We start from the raw sequence: 18,065 nt of genomic DNA, 5'->3' as shown, positions 1-18,065 counted from the left end.
TCTGAGGGCCACCTAATGGCACAGGCGGCTGGAAGGAGGAGGGGACTCAGGTGGAGGGCCAGAGCAGTTCCCAGGCTGCAGTCAGGGGAGCAGGTACGGTGTTCCTAGGGCACGTAAAACCGTAGAACTGACTAAAAATTAGTCAGACCTTTATTATCACCGTGTTCCAGTAATTCTGAACAGCGGCAGTGCTCAAACGCCAATCCCCTGGGTACCCCACTGCGTCCACAGCAGCAGCACCTCTGGGGGTCCCTCATCCCCTCCGGAGGGTCACACCTCAGGCTGAGCTTTCAGGCAAGACTTCAGATTCATACCGCTTTCCTCCATCGAAATTTCCGTCTTGTGTTCCATCCCCTTAGGACTCTGCTCTCTACTTCCATGGGTGGGATTTCTTTATAGGGGAGGACGTACAGGGGGTACCCAGCTCTCCCCGCCAGGAGCACCTGCGTGGTAATGGGAGTCACGTGCAGAATCTGTGTTTCAGTCCAATGCTTGTTTGAACTCTTTCGAAGCAGGGACGCCCTGTTTGCAAACAAAATATGGTGTGGAACCCCAACTCTCAGCCTCCTTCAAGCCTCCCCTTCAATGTCATTTCCTCGGGGAAATCTTCCTTGTCCTTCCATGATAAGGACAAGTCTTTATGACCTACACTCTCATCGCCCCCTTGGTCTTGCCCTTTCTTACCACCCTTAGGATTATTCCCTGGTAGACAGTGAGCTCTTTGCAAGCAAATATCAGCTCTATCTTGTCCACCGCCGGAACCCCAGAACCAAGTCTAGTACGTGGCCCTCCCTGGGGGTGCCAGACCTGAGTGAAGACACAGAAGTGTTTCTATGACTACAGCCTGTGAGTAAATGAACATTGGAAAGAGCCATGTCACATGTCACACCGTGGGCTTTTATTGGAATTATGGTCAACCACCACCCCCAGGTCATTTCTTCAGAACAAAAAAAAGGGGGGGGGTCAGTCAGGTTTTCCTACCTTGTAGTCATGTGGTGACATTTTAAAACGAACAGCAGTGGCCTCGACTCCCATATTCCAGTGGGTAGATTTCTTCCTCCTCTCCTTGGCACTAAAATCAGATTCTTGCTCTTACTAAAGCCTGGCAGAAGTCCTGTGGGGACACGCCCTCTCCTTTTCTATACCAGAACCCCTAGAAGGCTTCTTCTTTTTAGGTACCCCATGTTGGTCCTTCCTTCAAAACCAGGCTCAGGTTCTACTTTCTGCCTGAAATAAGCCAAGCTTTGGCTGCTTTCCCTTTTCTTTGAACGACTGGAGTTCAGGGATAAATGGCTCACTGAATTTTTTGAAAAAATGGAATTTACTGTGCACTTGCTACGTGCCTGTCACTCTCACGAACACAGTACATTATCTCATTGAAGTCCCACAGCAACCCTTTGAAGCGGGGACTATTCTTATCCCATTTTACAGGTAGGGAATCAGGGATTAAGAGATGTAGAGGGGCACCTGGGTGGCTCAGTCAGTTAAGAGTCCGACTCTTGATTTCGGCTCAGGTCATGATCTCATGGGTTGTGAGATCGAGGCCCGTGTCGGGCTCCGTGCTTAGTGGGAAGTCTGCCTGAGAGATTCTCTTCCTCTGCCCACCCCCTCTCTCTAAAATAAATAAATACATCTTTTTTTTTTTTTTTTTAAGAGATGTAGGAAACAGGGAGAAAGGGAAGGAAGTGTGAATTGTTTGCATATGTTAATTCCCTGTCTTCTCTTGTTTCCCCGACAGGAGCGGACTCCTCGCTATGTTTGACTCCAAACTTCCTATGTGATTCTATTATTAACTCTGGTGATTCTTTGAACAGAGGTGAACATCTTGACTGCAAGACTGAAAACTGACTTGAGCCCTTCTGCAGTGTTTTCTTTTACCCAGACTCCCTTCTGATGAAGCAATCTCTCTCCTCGGATACATTGCTGAATTTCAGAATTCACTTCTAAGTGCCCCCTCTTTGGGCTAGCATATGGCCACAGCCCTGTGAGGGCTAATGCACAGCCCGCATGTCAACAATGCTTTTAGAGCACCACCCCCCCATGGAAGCTGCTACTTCCCACCATAAACAAACTCAAACCTGGGCATTTTAGACATGTAGCAGGTTGAGAAGTAAAAGGAGATGAAAACAGAGAGGTAGGCAAACCATAAGAGACTCTTAACTCTAGGAAACAAACTGAGGGTCGCTGGAGGGGGCAGGTGGGGGAGCGGGTAACTGGGTGACAGGCATGAAGGAGGGCACTTGATGGAATGAGCACTAGGTGGTTATATGCAACTGATGAGTCACTGATTCTTACCCCTGAAAATAATAATAATAATAATAATAATAATAATAATAATAATAATAATAATAAAGTGAAAGGAGAAAGCTGGAAAGCAGGAGGAATGGCATAGTGCTGTTTCCAAGAGGTGGCGGTGGGTGGGGACTGCAGAGACTCAGGCAGAAACGTGAGTATGGCTTGCTTACTTGATGCTCTCTACTTCCCCCCCATCCCTCCACCAGAGAGCAAACCTCACCCCTCACCCCCAACACACACACACACACACACACACACACACACACACACACACACCCCTCCCTCCTACTGTCTCCATTGTCAGAAGGTTTTCACTCACTCCAGCCCTCTGCCTATAATTTTTTAATTGGGGAATTCATTTTGGGGGTAATGAAGAGTAATAAAGTCTTTAAAAGTGAGAAAGTATCTGCGAGTTAAGCATCTCTCACTCACTTGACTCAATGTGCTTCCTCTCTAATGCCCAGACAACCGCCCCGAAGGGATTCAGGTTCTAATTGTTGTCCGAGGGAGGTCCTTAATGGTGGAGCCCGCGGTCCCCTCCGTGGGGCCAGGCAGGCCTGGGTCTGGGATAGCCGGATGCGAAGGGCGAGATGACAGCGCCAGACTGGAGAGAGAGCGCGTGATGAAACAGGCTGTCAGGACAAACTCTGTCTTTGACATTTTGCCTCCAGCCGGCTCCTCACCCACCTCTCCGCCGCCCCACCCAGAAAGGTGAAACTCCCTGCTCACTCCTCACCACCCACCCTTGCCCCCAGGACTGAGCTTAAGCAGGTACTAATTAGTACTATATATATATATAACTTGGTTATGTTCAGGGTTCAAGAGGCTTGTGTGGACTGGCCCGGGAATCCAAGCGTCAAATAAAATGATGTTTCTATAAGAAAATGCTGGATTCTAATTTGTGGGCCAACACTTCACTCCCAGATTGGGGACTGCTTAAACTTGGGAGGCAGCGCAGAACTCTTGTGTATGGTAACTTGAAACCAGGCCTTGGGTTTCTTGTATGGTCCATTTTGCAAAAGCTCCATACACACCATGTTGGAATCTAATTATTCACACACACACACACACACACACACACACACACACACACACACACACGGATAGAGATATAAGTATTGTAACATGCACTACGGCTATTCCAAATATTATACTGCAATATAGAGAGTCTATGTAGAAATATAGATACTACTTGTCATGCACAATATTGAAGCCTTAGCAAGAATCCTTCACAGCTGTGAGACCTATGCCACAAATGTGCACATCTTGCTCTAAGCACAAAAAAGAAAAGAAAAAATCTATGTGTAAATCTGTTATCTGTGAGCTATTTTAAAAGAAGCCTTATGGCAAATCATTTTGCACGGCAAACAAGCACTTTTTCATTTGTATTTGTTAACCAAGATTTTATTTGGTTTTCTTAGACGGGGTGACAGAGATGTTCTGAAGGATTGGATATTTGGATATTTAAGTAATCTCTGGCCTGCTTTCTTTCTCAACCGGAGAAAGAATCTCACTGGATTGACCATGCACTTGGCAAATATTTATTGAATGCCTAAAGGTGCTGGGCACCGGGTCTCTGCCCTCTCAGAGCTCTCCAGTCTAATCAGGGAGACTGGGGCTGAGCAAATATGTCATTTTTATGCACGCAGTTGACTCCTGAACAACATGGGTTTGAACTGTGCAGGTCCACTTCAACATGCAAATTTTGCATCGTACGGTACTGCAAATGTATTTTCTCTTCCTTATGCCTTTCTTAATACCATTTCCTTTTCTCTAGCTTACTTTCTTGTAAGAATCCAGTATATCTTACATATAACATCCATACTATGTGTTAATCAACTCTTGATGTTATCGGTAAGGCTTCTGGTCAACAGGAAGCTCTTAGTAGTCAAGTTTTGGGGGAGTCGAAAGTTATATGCAAATTTTTGACTGTGGCGGGGGGGGCTGGCACCTGTAATCCCCGAGTTATTAAAGGGTCCACTGTAGTGGCATGGAAAAGGTGAGTGCTCTTAATGTCCTCATCTCTAAAATAGGGCTAATAATAGGACCTACCGCACAGGGCGGTGGTTGAGGATTAACTAAGAAAACATGCATGTCAACAGATCGTACTCCAGAGACCGTCATGAGCTAAGTGCTTTGGTTGTTATTTCGTAAGAGCATGGGGGAGGGCACAACTAACTGTGCCTGAAAGAGGTGGACCAGGTCTGAGATGAGCAATGCGAGTTTTTAAAAGATGAGTAGGTGTTCATTAAATGGACACATCAGGGGATGAATATTCCAGGCAGAGGGAGCTAGGCGCAAAGGAACTGAAGTACTAAGGACTTCTAAGTACTAGTTCTTGTTAGTACTTCTTAGTACTAAGGACTTCATACTAGGTACTAAGTTCCAGAAGAATGGAGTTGGCATGGCGGGAGGATACAGTACATAGGGAGAAAGGATAAATGGCAGCAAACTAGGAAGGGAGCCGGTAAGGCTCCGCAGAGGAGATGACATTTCGACTGGTCTTGAAGGATGAGTAGGAGTCTGCTGGGCAAAGGAGAGGGAAGAACATTCTAGTGGTGGGAAGAGTATATAGAAAGGCACAATGTTGTAAATGTGTATGAACTATTTGCGAGACTGTGTGCTGTCGCTGGAGCTCTGCATTTAAGGACTCCTGTCTCTCATGGAGAGGTTTCAGAGGTGTCTGAGCTTGTCTGGCTGACCGGTGGGGTGGGCCCTCTGAAGTCAGTCTGCATGAGGGATTCAGTGGGGAACAGAGGCCGTACACAGGAACCATAAGGAAGAGGGATTAGGAGGACAGTCTCATGTCTGTCTTAGAGGCTTATACTCAGCACAGCCTCTGCGTCCTGGCAACGAAAGGGCTGGAGATGGAACCTGAAGGATTCGTTTCGGTGCAAAAGTCCAAGAGACTCTGAGGCACAAGAAGACCCCTGCCTATGTGTTAAACTGGTTTCACGGAAGGTGGCAACATATAACATCACAGGTGGGGAGGGAGGGGAGCATTCTCTCCACTTGTGCACAGGATAAGGTGCCGCTGGGGATTCCGGAGCACCACCACCACCATGCTGGCGCCTCCAGGCCTGCAGAAGGAGCCCCCACCAGCCATATCCCAGCGGGTAGTGGTGAGGAGTGTCAGAGGACATGTGGTGAGGGAAGCAGTGGGTGGCGCCCACATGAAATGACCTCTGGGACTTCCTCGGGATCACCCTGGTGTGGAGACTACAGAGAGGAAAAATCCTGCAGGAGGAGAGAAGGGCAAACACCAATAAACATGGGCCACTCCTAGGAGACCATATTGCCAGGATGCGGGTGATCAGGGCAAAGGAAGAGTACCGGAGGGAGCCAGAGTGTCTGGCTTGAGTTAGAGCCCACCGTTGCAGAGGAAGGTTTGCTGGGTTTTGTAAGGGCGGGGTGGGGGCAAGCTAACAGAGATGAGGGGAACTAGGTACAGCGAAATGCACAGTCAGGGGTAGGCGACCAGAGGCCAAAATTCGGGCCAGGTTGTAGGTCAAGGATTGTGGGTTTCAAGGCTCAGCATGGGGAAACGGCTTCTCACGCACCTCCCACACCAAGATAACACTTCTTTCCCCATTACCCTCAATCTTTTCCTTTCCATAGGGTCTCTCCCTTCAGTACTCAGACATGGCCAAGTATCTACCATATTTGAAATAAAAACTTTGCCAGGGCGCCTGGGTGGCTCAGTCGGTTAAGCGTCTGACCTTTGGTTTGGGCTCAGGTCCTGATCTCAGTGTTGTGGGATCTAGCCCCGGATCGGGCTCCATGCTCGGCGGGGAGTCTAATTACCTTCTCCCTCTGCCCCTCCTCCTGCTTGCACACTCTGTCACTCTCTCTCTGAAATAAATACACAAATCTTTAAAAACCCAAAGAAACCCCAAAACTTTCCTTTGACCCCGTATCTTTTCCCAGCTACTTCCTTCATGTAATCTCTCTACTTTCTGTAATGAAGCTTCTCCAAGGAGTGGCTCTAATTTTTGTCTCCAATTCCTCACCTCCCCACTCACTTCTGGCTTCTGCTCCCATCACTCCCCCAACACGTCACCACCAATGACTTCTGTGTCACTCAGCCCAGTGCACACTTTTGTGCCCTTATTATATCTGACACTTAGGCTCTCTGGGCTTCCGTGGTAGCACACATCTAATTGCTCTTAGGGGTTTGAGGCAACTTGGTTTGGATTAACATATATGACAAAACTCTTCCCTTGTTCCCTGTGCAGCAGTCTGAAATTGAGGCCCTCCTGAAACCCAAGTCAGTGGCCTTCTGTCCTCAGTCTCTTCAGTGTCTTGGCCACGCCCTTCGAGAACTTCCATGGTCATAAATGAACGTCTGCTAATCCCTTGACGTGCGCTGGCTAGATTAAGCCTCACCGTGGGATTGCAGGCAAAAGGCAACAGCGCCATATTCATCCCCGTTTTGTAGATGGGGAGACTGACGCGGCTGGGAAGTACAGAGCTGAGATTAAAAACACAGGCAGTCTGACCGCAAAGTCCCCACTCTCAGTGAAGTTGCCACAGTGGGAGCAAGGGGGCATCGAGCTGAGTGTGAAACAGCCAAGCCCACCCATCGCCCGCTACTTGGTCCAAGGTCAGCACCGACCAGAGACTCAATCACTCCCGCAGCATTCCTGCAGATGATTTTTCAAAATTAACTGTTTTATTAACTTAAAAATCCAGAAATACAGTGACTACATAAATAAGTACCCTATTTAGGTACATGTCCTGTAAGAAGAACAAAAGGCTAATACTGTTACTTTAAGTTTACTCTTACTTGTTTACACGAGTTAACTAGAACATGGCTATAACTGCTAAATGGTGCTTATGGTCTTTGTTGGTCCGGGTGTTTATGATACAAATAAATACACAAGAAGAACCACATCCATTCCCCTCCTAACTACAGGGGACTCTGCCTCTTCTCCCCATGCCCCACTGCCTATACCACACAGAACACTGGAAGGTTTCTCCGTTGGCCTAGCACAGCTCCCCAGCCCCGGCTTCACACAGCACTTTGGAAAGGTGTGTCCCAGCACCTGGGGGCAGACGTCTATCTAGGGAAGCTCTCTGGGTGTTCCCTTATGGTTGCGCGTTCAGAGAACACCTGGGTGGGAAGGCTTTGGGGTGAGTCATCCAGAAGGGGAAATCACCACTTGGCTTGAGGATCCAGTTACTTGTTTCCACACTATGGAAATGCTGCCACCTCTGGGAGGGAGGCCGCAGATACTTAGCAGCCTCGTCCCCAATAATGCTCTCTGGCCTCCCGGCCCTGGATGTCCTCCCTCCCTTTCCTGTGGAGAGTATGTATGAAGCATTGGTACGAGGCTTGTCCGGTGAAGGCCTGGCCAGGAGGCGCCCCTATATCTCTTTTAGGAGAACAGACTCCATTATGCCAGGTCGCCATAAAGATTTTTACATTTTTCCCTATTGGTGTCATTGACTTGTAAGGAAAATAATGTTCCTCTCTCCTATGGTCATGGAGTGGGAAATACAGGATGTCTGCGTCCTTGATACTTCTGAGTACTCATTAGAGTTCATTCAAGCCCCTCAGAAGGGATGACTCTAGAAGGCAGGCTTGAGATCCTTGTGGAGAATTTATAGTTTTGCCACAAAGATGATGTCTAAAGCCAGGCCTCAGAACGGTAAGTTCTGCTCTGGTATCGAGCTGTGAATAGACAGTAAATCCCCGCTTGGTGGATGAGATGAGAACGGTAGGAAAGTTTAGAACAAAGATCCTTATCAGAACGTCCACTTCCCCATATGAGCAACAATTCTCCCAACTGAACAGCCAACCTTCAGAAGCTTGTGGGGACTGAGCCCCTTTGCAAAGTCAAAATGAACTCCTGTAATTGGAGGAGAAGGAAAACTGCCCTTTTAAGAAGCTTCTAGAATGTAATCATTTAACCTAAATTTTTGGACTACAGAACTCTGGCTATCAAGAAAATCAGTGAGTATTGAGCTATTTGTTGGTGACTCTTATTGACTTGAAAACACATAAGGTTTCCTTGTTGACTTCCATCCACCATTTTCTTCGACAATTATTTTGTCTTCAGTGGATTCAGTTTCTGAAGATTTTACTCAGTTCTAACTTCCTTACGGGGGCCCCACAGGCTCAGGGAGAAAAGAGAAGTGGCATCACTAGGGAAAAGTTATTTATGGCTTCAAAGTGAATGTGGCCATGAAATGGTGTTCTTATTCTTCACCCTGCCACCATAGTTGGTGACTTCAGCAACCACACCACTGACCTTCTGCTCACAATTCCTTCTTTATCCTCCTGGGTACCCACAACTTCAGAGCTACTTGGGAGCCAGGCGAGGGAAAGGAGGGGAGAGTCTATGCTGGCTTTGCCTCAGAAGGAAGGCGGCAGTTTAGTGTGTGTGTGTGTGTGTGTGTGTGTGTGCGTGCGCGCGCGCACGTACACGTGCATGCTTGCACACAGGCGTGTGTGTGTGTGTGTGGATGAGGATGGGGAGTTAATATTTTCTTAAAAACACAAGACATCCTAAAATTCAAAGAGTATAATTTCATACACATATTTTCTCCGTACTACACAACTCCTACTAAGCAAATTCTCATCTGTTTCCTTTCATTGGAGTAACTTTCTAGATAGAAACCCTAGGGTTTTGTTTACTCTTTAACCTGTGAAGAAATGTGATTCTCCCAGAAACTAGAGCAGTGTTGTGGTGTTCTAGCCCTCCTCCTCCCACAAATAATTCAAGACTCTTCTAGTCCCTTTGCAGGAGGTGTTTAAGGACTGACACACCACTCCACATAAAGGAGCAAGTTATGCGGTGCATGGCGTGAATAATGAACTGCATTTGAGTTTGGGGTTTTAGGGTACTGTTGACTTAAGCAAAATCAGCCCGCAGTCCAGCTGCAGCTTGAGTTTTCTTGCTTTACCCTCTCCAATACTGTCTGTCTTCTCTAACAGTGGCCCTTTTCAGACCTCTCCAGGTACAAAACCTTGACCAAATCTTCAAGCTCTGTTCTGCACACACGACTTGAACACATCTGGCTGATCTGAGCTTCTCCTTCGGTGAATATCTTCCACTGGCCTACAAAGCAAACAGAGTAGCCCAGACATATAAGAGGACAGAGCCAATTAGGAGTGTAACCAATCTACCCGATCCTTACCCACTCGCTCACCGGGGGCGGGGGGGGGGGGAGTTGGGGGGGGGTGGTCGGAATACAAACTTCAGGTGGTTTCAGAACAGCCCCGCAAAACACATTTCTGGGGACAGATATGGAAAACGGGCCATGGAGTGTTGATTTCAATACGCAGGATTTGTAAGAATCCCAAGAATAATACGTAACGGCCTCAAGAGTCAAACCTAAGTATTATTCTTGGAATTTTTGCAGTATATGTACCATTTGTGAAATGCCCCGCTATCAGGTTCTGAGCTGTTTAGGTGGCTCACTTGGCACCAGGTCAAATAAAGCAGTACCTGTGTGTTACTGAGGCTTTGCTTACTTTTGGGGGGCCAGATACCAGTTTAGGGGACTTGATTATTTACTGCTCTTTTCTCTATCCATGCCACCCTTTGCTAACGACGGCCCACCTCTGTTTTCTCCTATGCTCACATGCTCTTTACACCCCCTTTAGCATCCCTCAATCCCCTCCTGTGCTATCCCTCCCATTCCCTGTTTTTTCCTCTCCCTCCAGGGACGTGCCCATACTTCCAGCCTGTCCTTACCAACTTGCCTCTTCCCCATTCCGTCACGCTAGTTGAGCAAACATTTTTGAGTTCACACTCTGTGCTGAGCACTGACTGGTAACCACTCTAGATCATCCTTCTTCTGGACCCATACCTTCTCGGAGTTTCCTGATCCTCAAGTGGCAAGATCTTCCTTCTCCTGCTATCACCTTGCCATGGCAAATAATCTTTGTAACAAACTGCGCACCCCGGGTATCCTCTTTGGTCTTTCCATTCCTGCTCTCGTGGTGTTGCAACCTGGGGAACTCCTAGTCCAAAGTCAGTGAGCTCCTCTTCATCCAGAACCTATTTTCAACCTCTTTTCTTTCCCTGGCCATAGAAGATCATGACCCTCTTTCCTTACGGACTCGATGTCTCCACTTCCTGTCTCCCTTGGATCGTTCACTTTTCTCTGTTCTCTCCAACTCAATGGGAAAGGAGAGAAGGGTCGGGCAAGGAATCGGCTTCTACCGAAGCCCTGCTGGGTGCCGGGATCTGATGGCCACATGATAGAAAGGGTCAGGCTTGTTTTTCTTTGTCCCCAGGTGCCCCTGCAGGATCATCTTAGTCCCCACTTCCTTCAGCTGCACACAGCTGGAGGCACACACTGTCTACTTCCATTATATACCCCAAATCCTGTTATGAAACAGAGAGCTTGTTTCAACCATCTTTCAAGCCCCCCAGTGCCCGGCGCAGTGCCTTCCTCACGGTAGAAACAAAAATGTGTTCTTTGAAATTAATTGGTAATTTCAAAAGTCACATCATTGGTACCGGATCCTAGACTCTGCCCCCTTTGTTCCTTACTCACATGTAAGGACCCCCAACCCCTCGTTTGAATTCTCTCGTCCCTCATGTTCAGTTTATCGTCCGTCAGTCTCCTTCAGAATCAACAAGTGACTTCATCAACCCTATTTCCTGCTGCCCATAGGAGAAACTCTTCTTGGATGACCTTTAAGTATCTTCATCTCAACATGTTCCAAGTGAAACGGGTTTTTCCCCTCACTACCTGCTTATTCTCCAGAGTTTCCCATTAGCAAATTAACACTATTCACCAAGTCTATAAAGTTGTTACTGCTGGAGTCATTCCAAACTCACTTCTCTCTTTGTAGCGATCCTGATGATTTAACCTCAGAGGTGTCCCTCATGGTGACCTCTCCTTCCCTGTGTGACCAACCTAATATAGTATAAGAGTTGTTTTTTGTTGCTGTTGTTGCTGTTGTTTTATGGTATAAGAGCTTCCTGATTCAGAGTACCACCAGCTACTTATCACTGAGAGTTCACTTTTCACTCCACACAGTGGGCACTCCCATTCTAAAAAACAGATGTACTGCATTTCTGTTAACTTTTATAAAAGAATTAAGAGATATATCTTAGTTTCTAAAAAAATAAAAAAATAAATAAAAACCAGATCCGCACGCATTGTGCACTTGCTTAAAACCCTCCCCTGGGGTTCTCGGGTCTGGAAAGCAAGTCCAACTTCTCAGCATGGCATACTGGGCTCTTTGGAACACGGCTTCATCAAAGTAGGTATGTAATAAATCCGCCTGAGGGCCAAGAGACATCTTTCCGAAGCACCATTTCCATCTCGCTAGGCCCTTTGTGAGTCTGCAGCAACTACCCACGCTACTTGCCTTTTCCGTGAACTTCTCCCTGGCTTCTTCCAGGGCCGTCCACCCCCACATTTCTTGTTCGCTCCTGTCTGAGCCTTCTCTTAGGCTGCGCCCTCCCCCTGAACGGATTTCCTGACCTGCAGCCCCATCACACCCTTCTCTTTCAAAACACACCTCCTCCCTGAAGCTCTCCTTGACTAAGCCTGCCTGGCTCTCGTCTCGTTGTTCCTTGCCGATTTCCTTCGAGTACTTAAGTATTTAACGCTTCAGAACTAGATTGATTCTTAGAGAAACCATTTTCCATGTTCTGTCTTGCCCATTGGCATTCCCTGTGGATAGAAATTCTGGGCCTTTTATTCCTTCAGAAGTGCTCCCCAACCCTCACCCCCCACCCGCAATACCTAGCAGTATCTAGTCCTTAGGTTCCATCCTCCATAGAAAGAGGGAGAGCAGCAGGTACGCCTGAGTGAGTGCCTGGATGCTTTTAAAGAAACAGGACCACTCGGGGGCAGTTCCAAGGAGTCGCACAGAGCTTTGCTAAATTGGGATGCGTTCACTTTCTCTCTCTCTTTCTCATCCCCACCACCAGAGGACTTATCCTTCCAGACGGGACATCTCCACAAAGGTACCAACCAGCCCCGGAATCTTGTGAGCTTTCTCTGGCCCTCTGGAGACTCTGGGGTTAGCAGGGTTCATTAAAGAGAGTCAGGAAACCTGGACTCGAGGTAGCTTATGCTCAGACCACATCTGGATTTTCTTCAGGTCCAAGCTTTTCAGCTAACGTTCAGACACCCCCTCCACTGCTAAGTACCCCCCGGAGAAGAGACAGAACATCCTCCGACGTCGACACTGAGCCCTGCTGACATTCACCGAGAATGCGAAGGTACCTTATTGGGGGCTGTGCTACATGGAAGCCTGGAGGCGTTTTCCAGGGAGGCGGAAAAAAAGACAGGTACCACTTACTCAGGGTCGTCCTGGTCACCAGCTTGAAGTGATGGAGTTCCTCAAACATCCTTTTGGAGATCTTCTCAATATGGAAGTGCTGGAGAATGCCTGGGGCCAAGTGAAAAAGTGGGGCAGGTGGTCAGGCCCTCTCTATCTGGAACCACCACCCCCTTTTCCTGCTTGGGTTGAGCATATCATCTCATTACAGGGGCTTAGGAGTATCGAGCTGGGCTGTGTAATGTGCTTAACCAGGAACTTGGATGGCTCAAGGGTTATAATTGACTCCATCTGTTTCCTTGGCTCACTGGCCTCCCCTTGGTTCTCCAGAGGATAGAGATATGGAAGATAGTGTTGCTGACCATGGGACCCCCTCCTGGGAAAAGCCACATGGAATCGAGCATGGGTGCTGGTGGGCGTGTCTACCACCAAAGGCAGTATTGGAAATTTCTGCTCTTGCCCCCAGGTCCAGGTAGATTATGTCCCTGCCAAACCACTGGGCTGCCCTTCTGGCCAAGCAGTGAGACAGCCGTGGGACTGTAGACAGGTTGTTTGTGTAAACGGAGAAGCCATCCCTGTTCCCAAACTCACTGAAAAGCACATTTTCCTTTGGGAAATGTTCACAGCTCCTTTAGCTTTCCCTTACAGAAAAGGGGGTAAGTCAAAGTGGGGGGGGGCGGGTACCCACCTTTCCACTTTGCCTGAAAAGTGTTTATTGGAATAACACCCAAACGGAAAATGTCCTTGCAGTTAAGGAGCAACAAGTTACCAGCCTACTTAATCCTCGGGAGGTCTAGAGAGGGCCATGTAATTGAAGCCTGGGTGTTTCTCTGCTCACCAAGCACAGTCCTTGGCTGCCCAGCACTGAATAAGAGGTCACTGAGATGCTACACCAGCAAGCTGAAAAACATCCACATGCCTCTAGGGAGTGAGAGGTGTGGAGCAAAACAATAGTGGGTCCGCTGCTAGGGAAGCCAACAGAACAGGGCTTAGTTCTAGGTGACCAGTGCCAGAGGAGCTAGGGAGTTAAGAGATGGAAAACCAACATTCCTAGGTATAGTGCAAAAATAAACACGGATGGGAAATATGTGTGTTTTGGCATATTTTTTCAGGGGTGGGGAGGAACTCATTTTTTCAGGCGAAGAAAGTTGGGAAAAGGGAGAGGAAGAAGCCCCACTAACACTCGAGCAGTTGTTTCTCAAAGGACAGTCCAAGTGCCACCCGAATTAGAATCACTGGCTGTTTGGGACACACGGAGGTGCTCCCTAAGGCCTACTGAATTCACATTTCTTGGACGGGCCCAGGTAGCTGTGCTGTGAACCAGCTCCTTGTATGATGCCGAAGCAGAATAAAGTCTGAGCACTCTTGAGCCTTAGGCAGGCAACAGGAGAAAAAGGACGTGCATTATTTCCCAAGTGAAATCTTACCTCTTTACTTGGATTCCTAGAAGAGTTGACCAGACTAGATCAACGCTAGCCTTGTATCTGCAGGATGGCTTGAAGAGCTATGGGCCACAAGGAACACAATGTAGCTTGCTGTGGCAGTCAGTGTGAGTAATCACAAAAGGAATTGGATGGGCATAATGACTGGGATTGTCCCTTTGGTGAGACTCTAAATCCTCCCGAGGGCAGGGATGAGGTTTTCAATGTGTCTTACCCCAGAGTACAAAGCATGATTTGAGAGACGTAGCTTCACACCACATGCATGGATTTTCATGTTGGTTCAGCTTCGTGTTGGAAAGAATGGTAGGCTCTAATCTGGTTGGTCATGACCTTAGCTGCACATTAGACTCACCTGTAGAGCCTTCAAAACAAACACTTATGCCAAGGCCCCATTTCTGGCTGATCCATCGACATCCCTGAGGGTAGGGCCCAGGCATTTGGTATTTACAGAAACCTCTCCCAGAAGATTCTGATGTGCAGCCAGAGTGGAGAAGCACTCCTCCAGCCTTTGTTGGTGTGAGAAAGACAACAAACCCCAAGGGTCAATGCTTAGCTTTTTGGACAGGTCATGGTTGAAGTTAAAGGTCATAATCACAGATGTGTTAGTCATGTTTCTGAGCAATCAGGAGAACCGAGCCAAACAGAGGAATAGGTTGAAGCAACATTAAGGTGAGTCTTCCCCTCCTTCCATGTTCCTCCACCCCTTACAAAAAAAAATAAGGAATTAATATTGTCTTGCTCACCCTTTCGTATGGTCCAAACGTGGACCTCTACCTGAGGTGGTCTCTCTGTCTCCAGGGCTATTTTTCTGGTGGTCTCCCCATCCTCCATGAACACAGACTCATACACGGGCATTGTTTCTTCTCCACAAAAGTAGCCCTTGCTGTCAAAGTTTTGGCCGGGAAGTTCTTCTGGAATCAGGAAGCAAGCAGAGGTTTGCAATGGCTTTCTAAAACCAGAAGCGAACTTCTAGGCATTCAGGCATCTCGCTGTTCCTAACACCTCACACTCATCCAACATGGACAGTCAACAAGGACATTCTCACGAAGATAGAAGTCCCACCCAATATTTCCCTGGCTCAGTTTAGGCTGCCCTGTAACAGCTACCAAATCACAAAGGGACACATGACCTTTCATTGAAGTCTACATGGTGACAGAATCCATAGCTCTGCAGAGCCCTGACCCATCAAGCAAACCGGATCCACCCACCGCCACAGAGGAGGGGGACCTCCATGAGGAAGAAGAATGTGGCCGGGTACAAATCTCTGAGGCACTTCAGGGTATATAGGATTTTCCATGCCGGGTCCGGATCATGGTCTGTTTAGCTTGGTGTTACCAACAGAGACCCAGGAAATGGGCTGACAGAACGCCTTGGTTAACTTCCCTGACATCACTTAGGTATACTTAGAAAACATTTATGACACTCACTTATGTGCATATACTTGCCCAAAGGATCTATTCAAGTTGGCTTGACATTTCTGAATGCTCTTTGATTTGTTTGTAGGGGGAACGATAATACCAGATCAACACCAGTGCCAAAACCTAGATGTCAGATTAGTCATATGTACACTATGCCAAATGAATGGTTGGGAGACACAAAAAAACCTGGTCAAATCCCTCAACTATGGATCATTTAAAGTATAAACTAAACTGTTGGATTTCAGCTTCCAGGCATAAAGATACCAACCCCCTCACACTTCCCATTCCACTCCGCCCTCCTCTTTCCTCAGCCCCCAACCAAAAAACCCCCCAAAAACAAACAAACAAAAATGAAAACAAAAACACACACACAAAAAAACACAAAAAACAAAAAGCAAAAAAAAAACAACAACAACAACAAAAAAAGAGTTTTTCTCCCGTATGGTTATCCGTGAGTTAAGTTTCCTTGCTGGCTTTGTGATCAGCACCCTCTTCAGCTGTGTCTTTAAAGTGTACACTCAAATCAGGAACAACAAAGAGAAGCCATGGGCACCCCAAAACTTGGGAGTATGTGCAAGAAGTCATCTGTAAGATTATCTGATGAAACCACTGAGTGCCGGGTGCATTGGATCTGTGACTCCAGTTAGGGACTCGTTGTTAGCCAATTGGATGCATGTGGACCAGAGGTTGGAATCAAATTGCTATTGCACATCTCCTGCTGACCTGATTAGCCTTCCCACCCCCACCACCATTTTGGCAGTGTAAGGACAAAACCAGTCTTCTCTTGACGATTCCAGGTTGGACTTCTCAGTTTGCAGGTCCCCTTGGAATCAAGCTTCCTTTCTCCTTTTGTCTTCTGTACTTATTTAATTACTTGGTGGGCCAGGCTTTTTTGGTGATACGTTAGTAATTAAGGGATGTGTGCTGGCATTTTTCAATGCCGTTAAACTTTTTGCACCAGGGGTGCCTGGGTGGCTCAGTCGGTTAAGCGTCCCACTGATTTTGGCTCACGTCATGATCATGGGATGGGGTCCCACGTCGGGCCCTGCAATCAGCTCAGAGTCTGCTTGTTCCTCTCCCTCTGCTCCTCCCCCTGGTCATGCTGTCTCTCTCTCTCTCTCTCTCTCTCTCAAATAAATAAAACCTTAAAAGATTTTTTTTGCACCAACTTAATACTGGCTACAGCTATAACTGTATTTACAGTGCTATATATACCTGTGATGTGCTAAAAGTTCTCCCAGCGTCCTGAAGAGTCGTCTCGCACCCCCCCCCCACCAAGAGCTTAATTTACTCAGCAGGAGGGCTCTCTCTACAAACAACAAAATCCATCAGTGACTCAACCCTGGTTGGCGTCTGAAAATATTAAGAGTAAACAAAGTATGGCTTTCAAGCTACCCAGTGGGCGACATCCTCCTCATTCCACACCCTCCACCTCAAGGTGCTTTCGGCTCTTCCGATCGTTCCAGGTTCACCTTGTTTCATTTTCTTCCAAGGAAGCCCACTATGCTTCAAGTTATTTCTGGCCATTTCCACTTCCCTTGAGAATGCTTGTATCCCGAGCTCTCCAGAACTAAGAAATTGAGAAAGCATTTCCTTATGGAGGTGGAGATGACTGGTGACATATTATCCCTGCCCAGATAACTTTTAAGTCTCAACAGGGTCGTTTTCTGCTGTAAACCAAAAGAAGTGTGTAATTATGGGAATTCCAGATATTGGGGAGGTGTGGTGAGGGTGGGAGAGGAGCTGGGGAGCCTTCAGGCAGTGGAAGTCATACACAGCCCTGTAGGTGACCACTGGTGCACAAAGCAAGGCCAGCCTCTACCGGAACAAGGGCAAGAGAGAGAAAGAAAACTCCCGTCCTTTATTTTGGCCCTCGCTTGTGACTGGAGGAGCCTGCAATCATTTGTTAGAATGAAACTTTTGGCTGGACCACCAGTGAATTCTATTTCTCTCTCTTCCCTTCTCAACACAAATCTTCCCTCCTCATTCTTTGTCCCTTTTTCTCCGTCGTGTATTGTTCTCTAAGAGGCTGAGGATGTCATGACCTTCCCCTTTCTCGCTCCTTCTATCACTCAGGACTACCCAAATATCGCTTCTTCAGAGAAGCCTCCCCTGGCCACTCTTTTGAAAGTGCCCACCCTCCCCCTCTTCACTGTCCCCTGATCCTGCTTGGTCTTTCTTCACAGTACCCGTCACAACCTAAAATCACCTTGTTGTTTGTGTTCATTGTCTTTCTTCTCCCGCTAGGGTGTAAGGATGACGCTGGCAAGTGGCCTTAGTTAACTGGCTTGTCCATTTCTCTCAGTGCCTATAACAGTGTCTTGCAGACAGCAGGCACGTAACACGTACTTCCGGATCAAATGCATGAGTGAGGACGTGTTCCCTGATGTGCTGAGGTTTCTGAGGAGCTGGAACAGGTGCCCTGGTGTCTGCGGATGGTGACTCTTAGTAGGCGACGTGACTATCAGGCGTCACTCAATTTGCAGACACCCCTGTCTGCCTCGCTGAGAGACAGGTACACAGAATGGGACAGAGACTGTCTCCTGCCATGTTGCTCCATAAGTTCTGTATCTATCTCCACACCCCCGAGCAGGGTGGCAAAGCCGCTCTTCTAGAGAGACAGGTTTGGTCAATCACACTCTTTGACATATTGCC

General features: G+C 47.6%; 1 protein-coding gene across 7 annotated transcripts in view; it reads right to left on the bottom strand.

Annotated features, from left to right (window-relative positions):
- Positions 1 to 6,945: 6,945 nt before the first annotated feature.
- The window catches only part of CHRDL1 (chordin like 1), a 114,670-nt gene continuing 103,550 nt past the window's right edge, over positions 6,946 to 18,065 (bottom strand). For all 7 annotated transcript variants that reach the window (XM_027609382.2, XM_027609375.2, XM_027609379.2 and 4 more), the window contains 3 exons: positions 14,736 to 14,903; positions 12,572 to 12,661; positions 6,946 to 9,359 (listed from right to left, as the gene is read on the bottom strand). In XM_027609382.2, the coding sequence (XP_027465183.1) occupies positions 9,229 to 9,359; positions 12,572 to 12,661; positions 14,736 to 14,903 (389 nt within the window). In that variant the 3' untranslated portion in view covers positions 6,946 to 9,228. The remainder of the gene's footprint in view (positions 9,360 to 12,571; positions 12,662 to 14,735; positions 14,904 to 18,065) is intronic.

This window comes from Zalophus californianus, chromosome X (genome assembly GCF_009762305.2).
Source record: "Zalophus californianus isolate mZalCal1 chromosome X, mZalCal1.pri.v2, whole genome shotgun sequence".
Taxonomy (NCBI): Eukaryota; Metazoa; Chordata; class Mammalia; order Carnivora; family Otariidae; genus Zalophus; species Zalophus californianus.
Note: the sequence above shows the minus strand (reverse complement) of the source record. Positions and strands in the feature narration are given on the sequence as shown.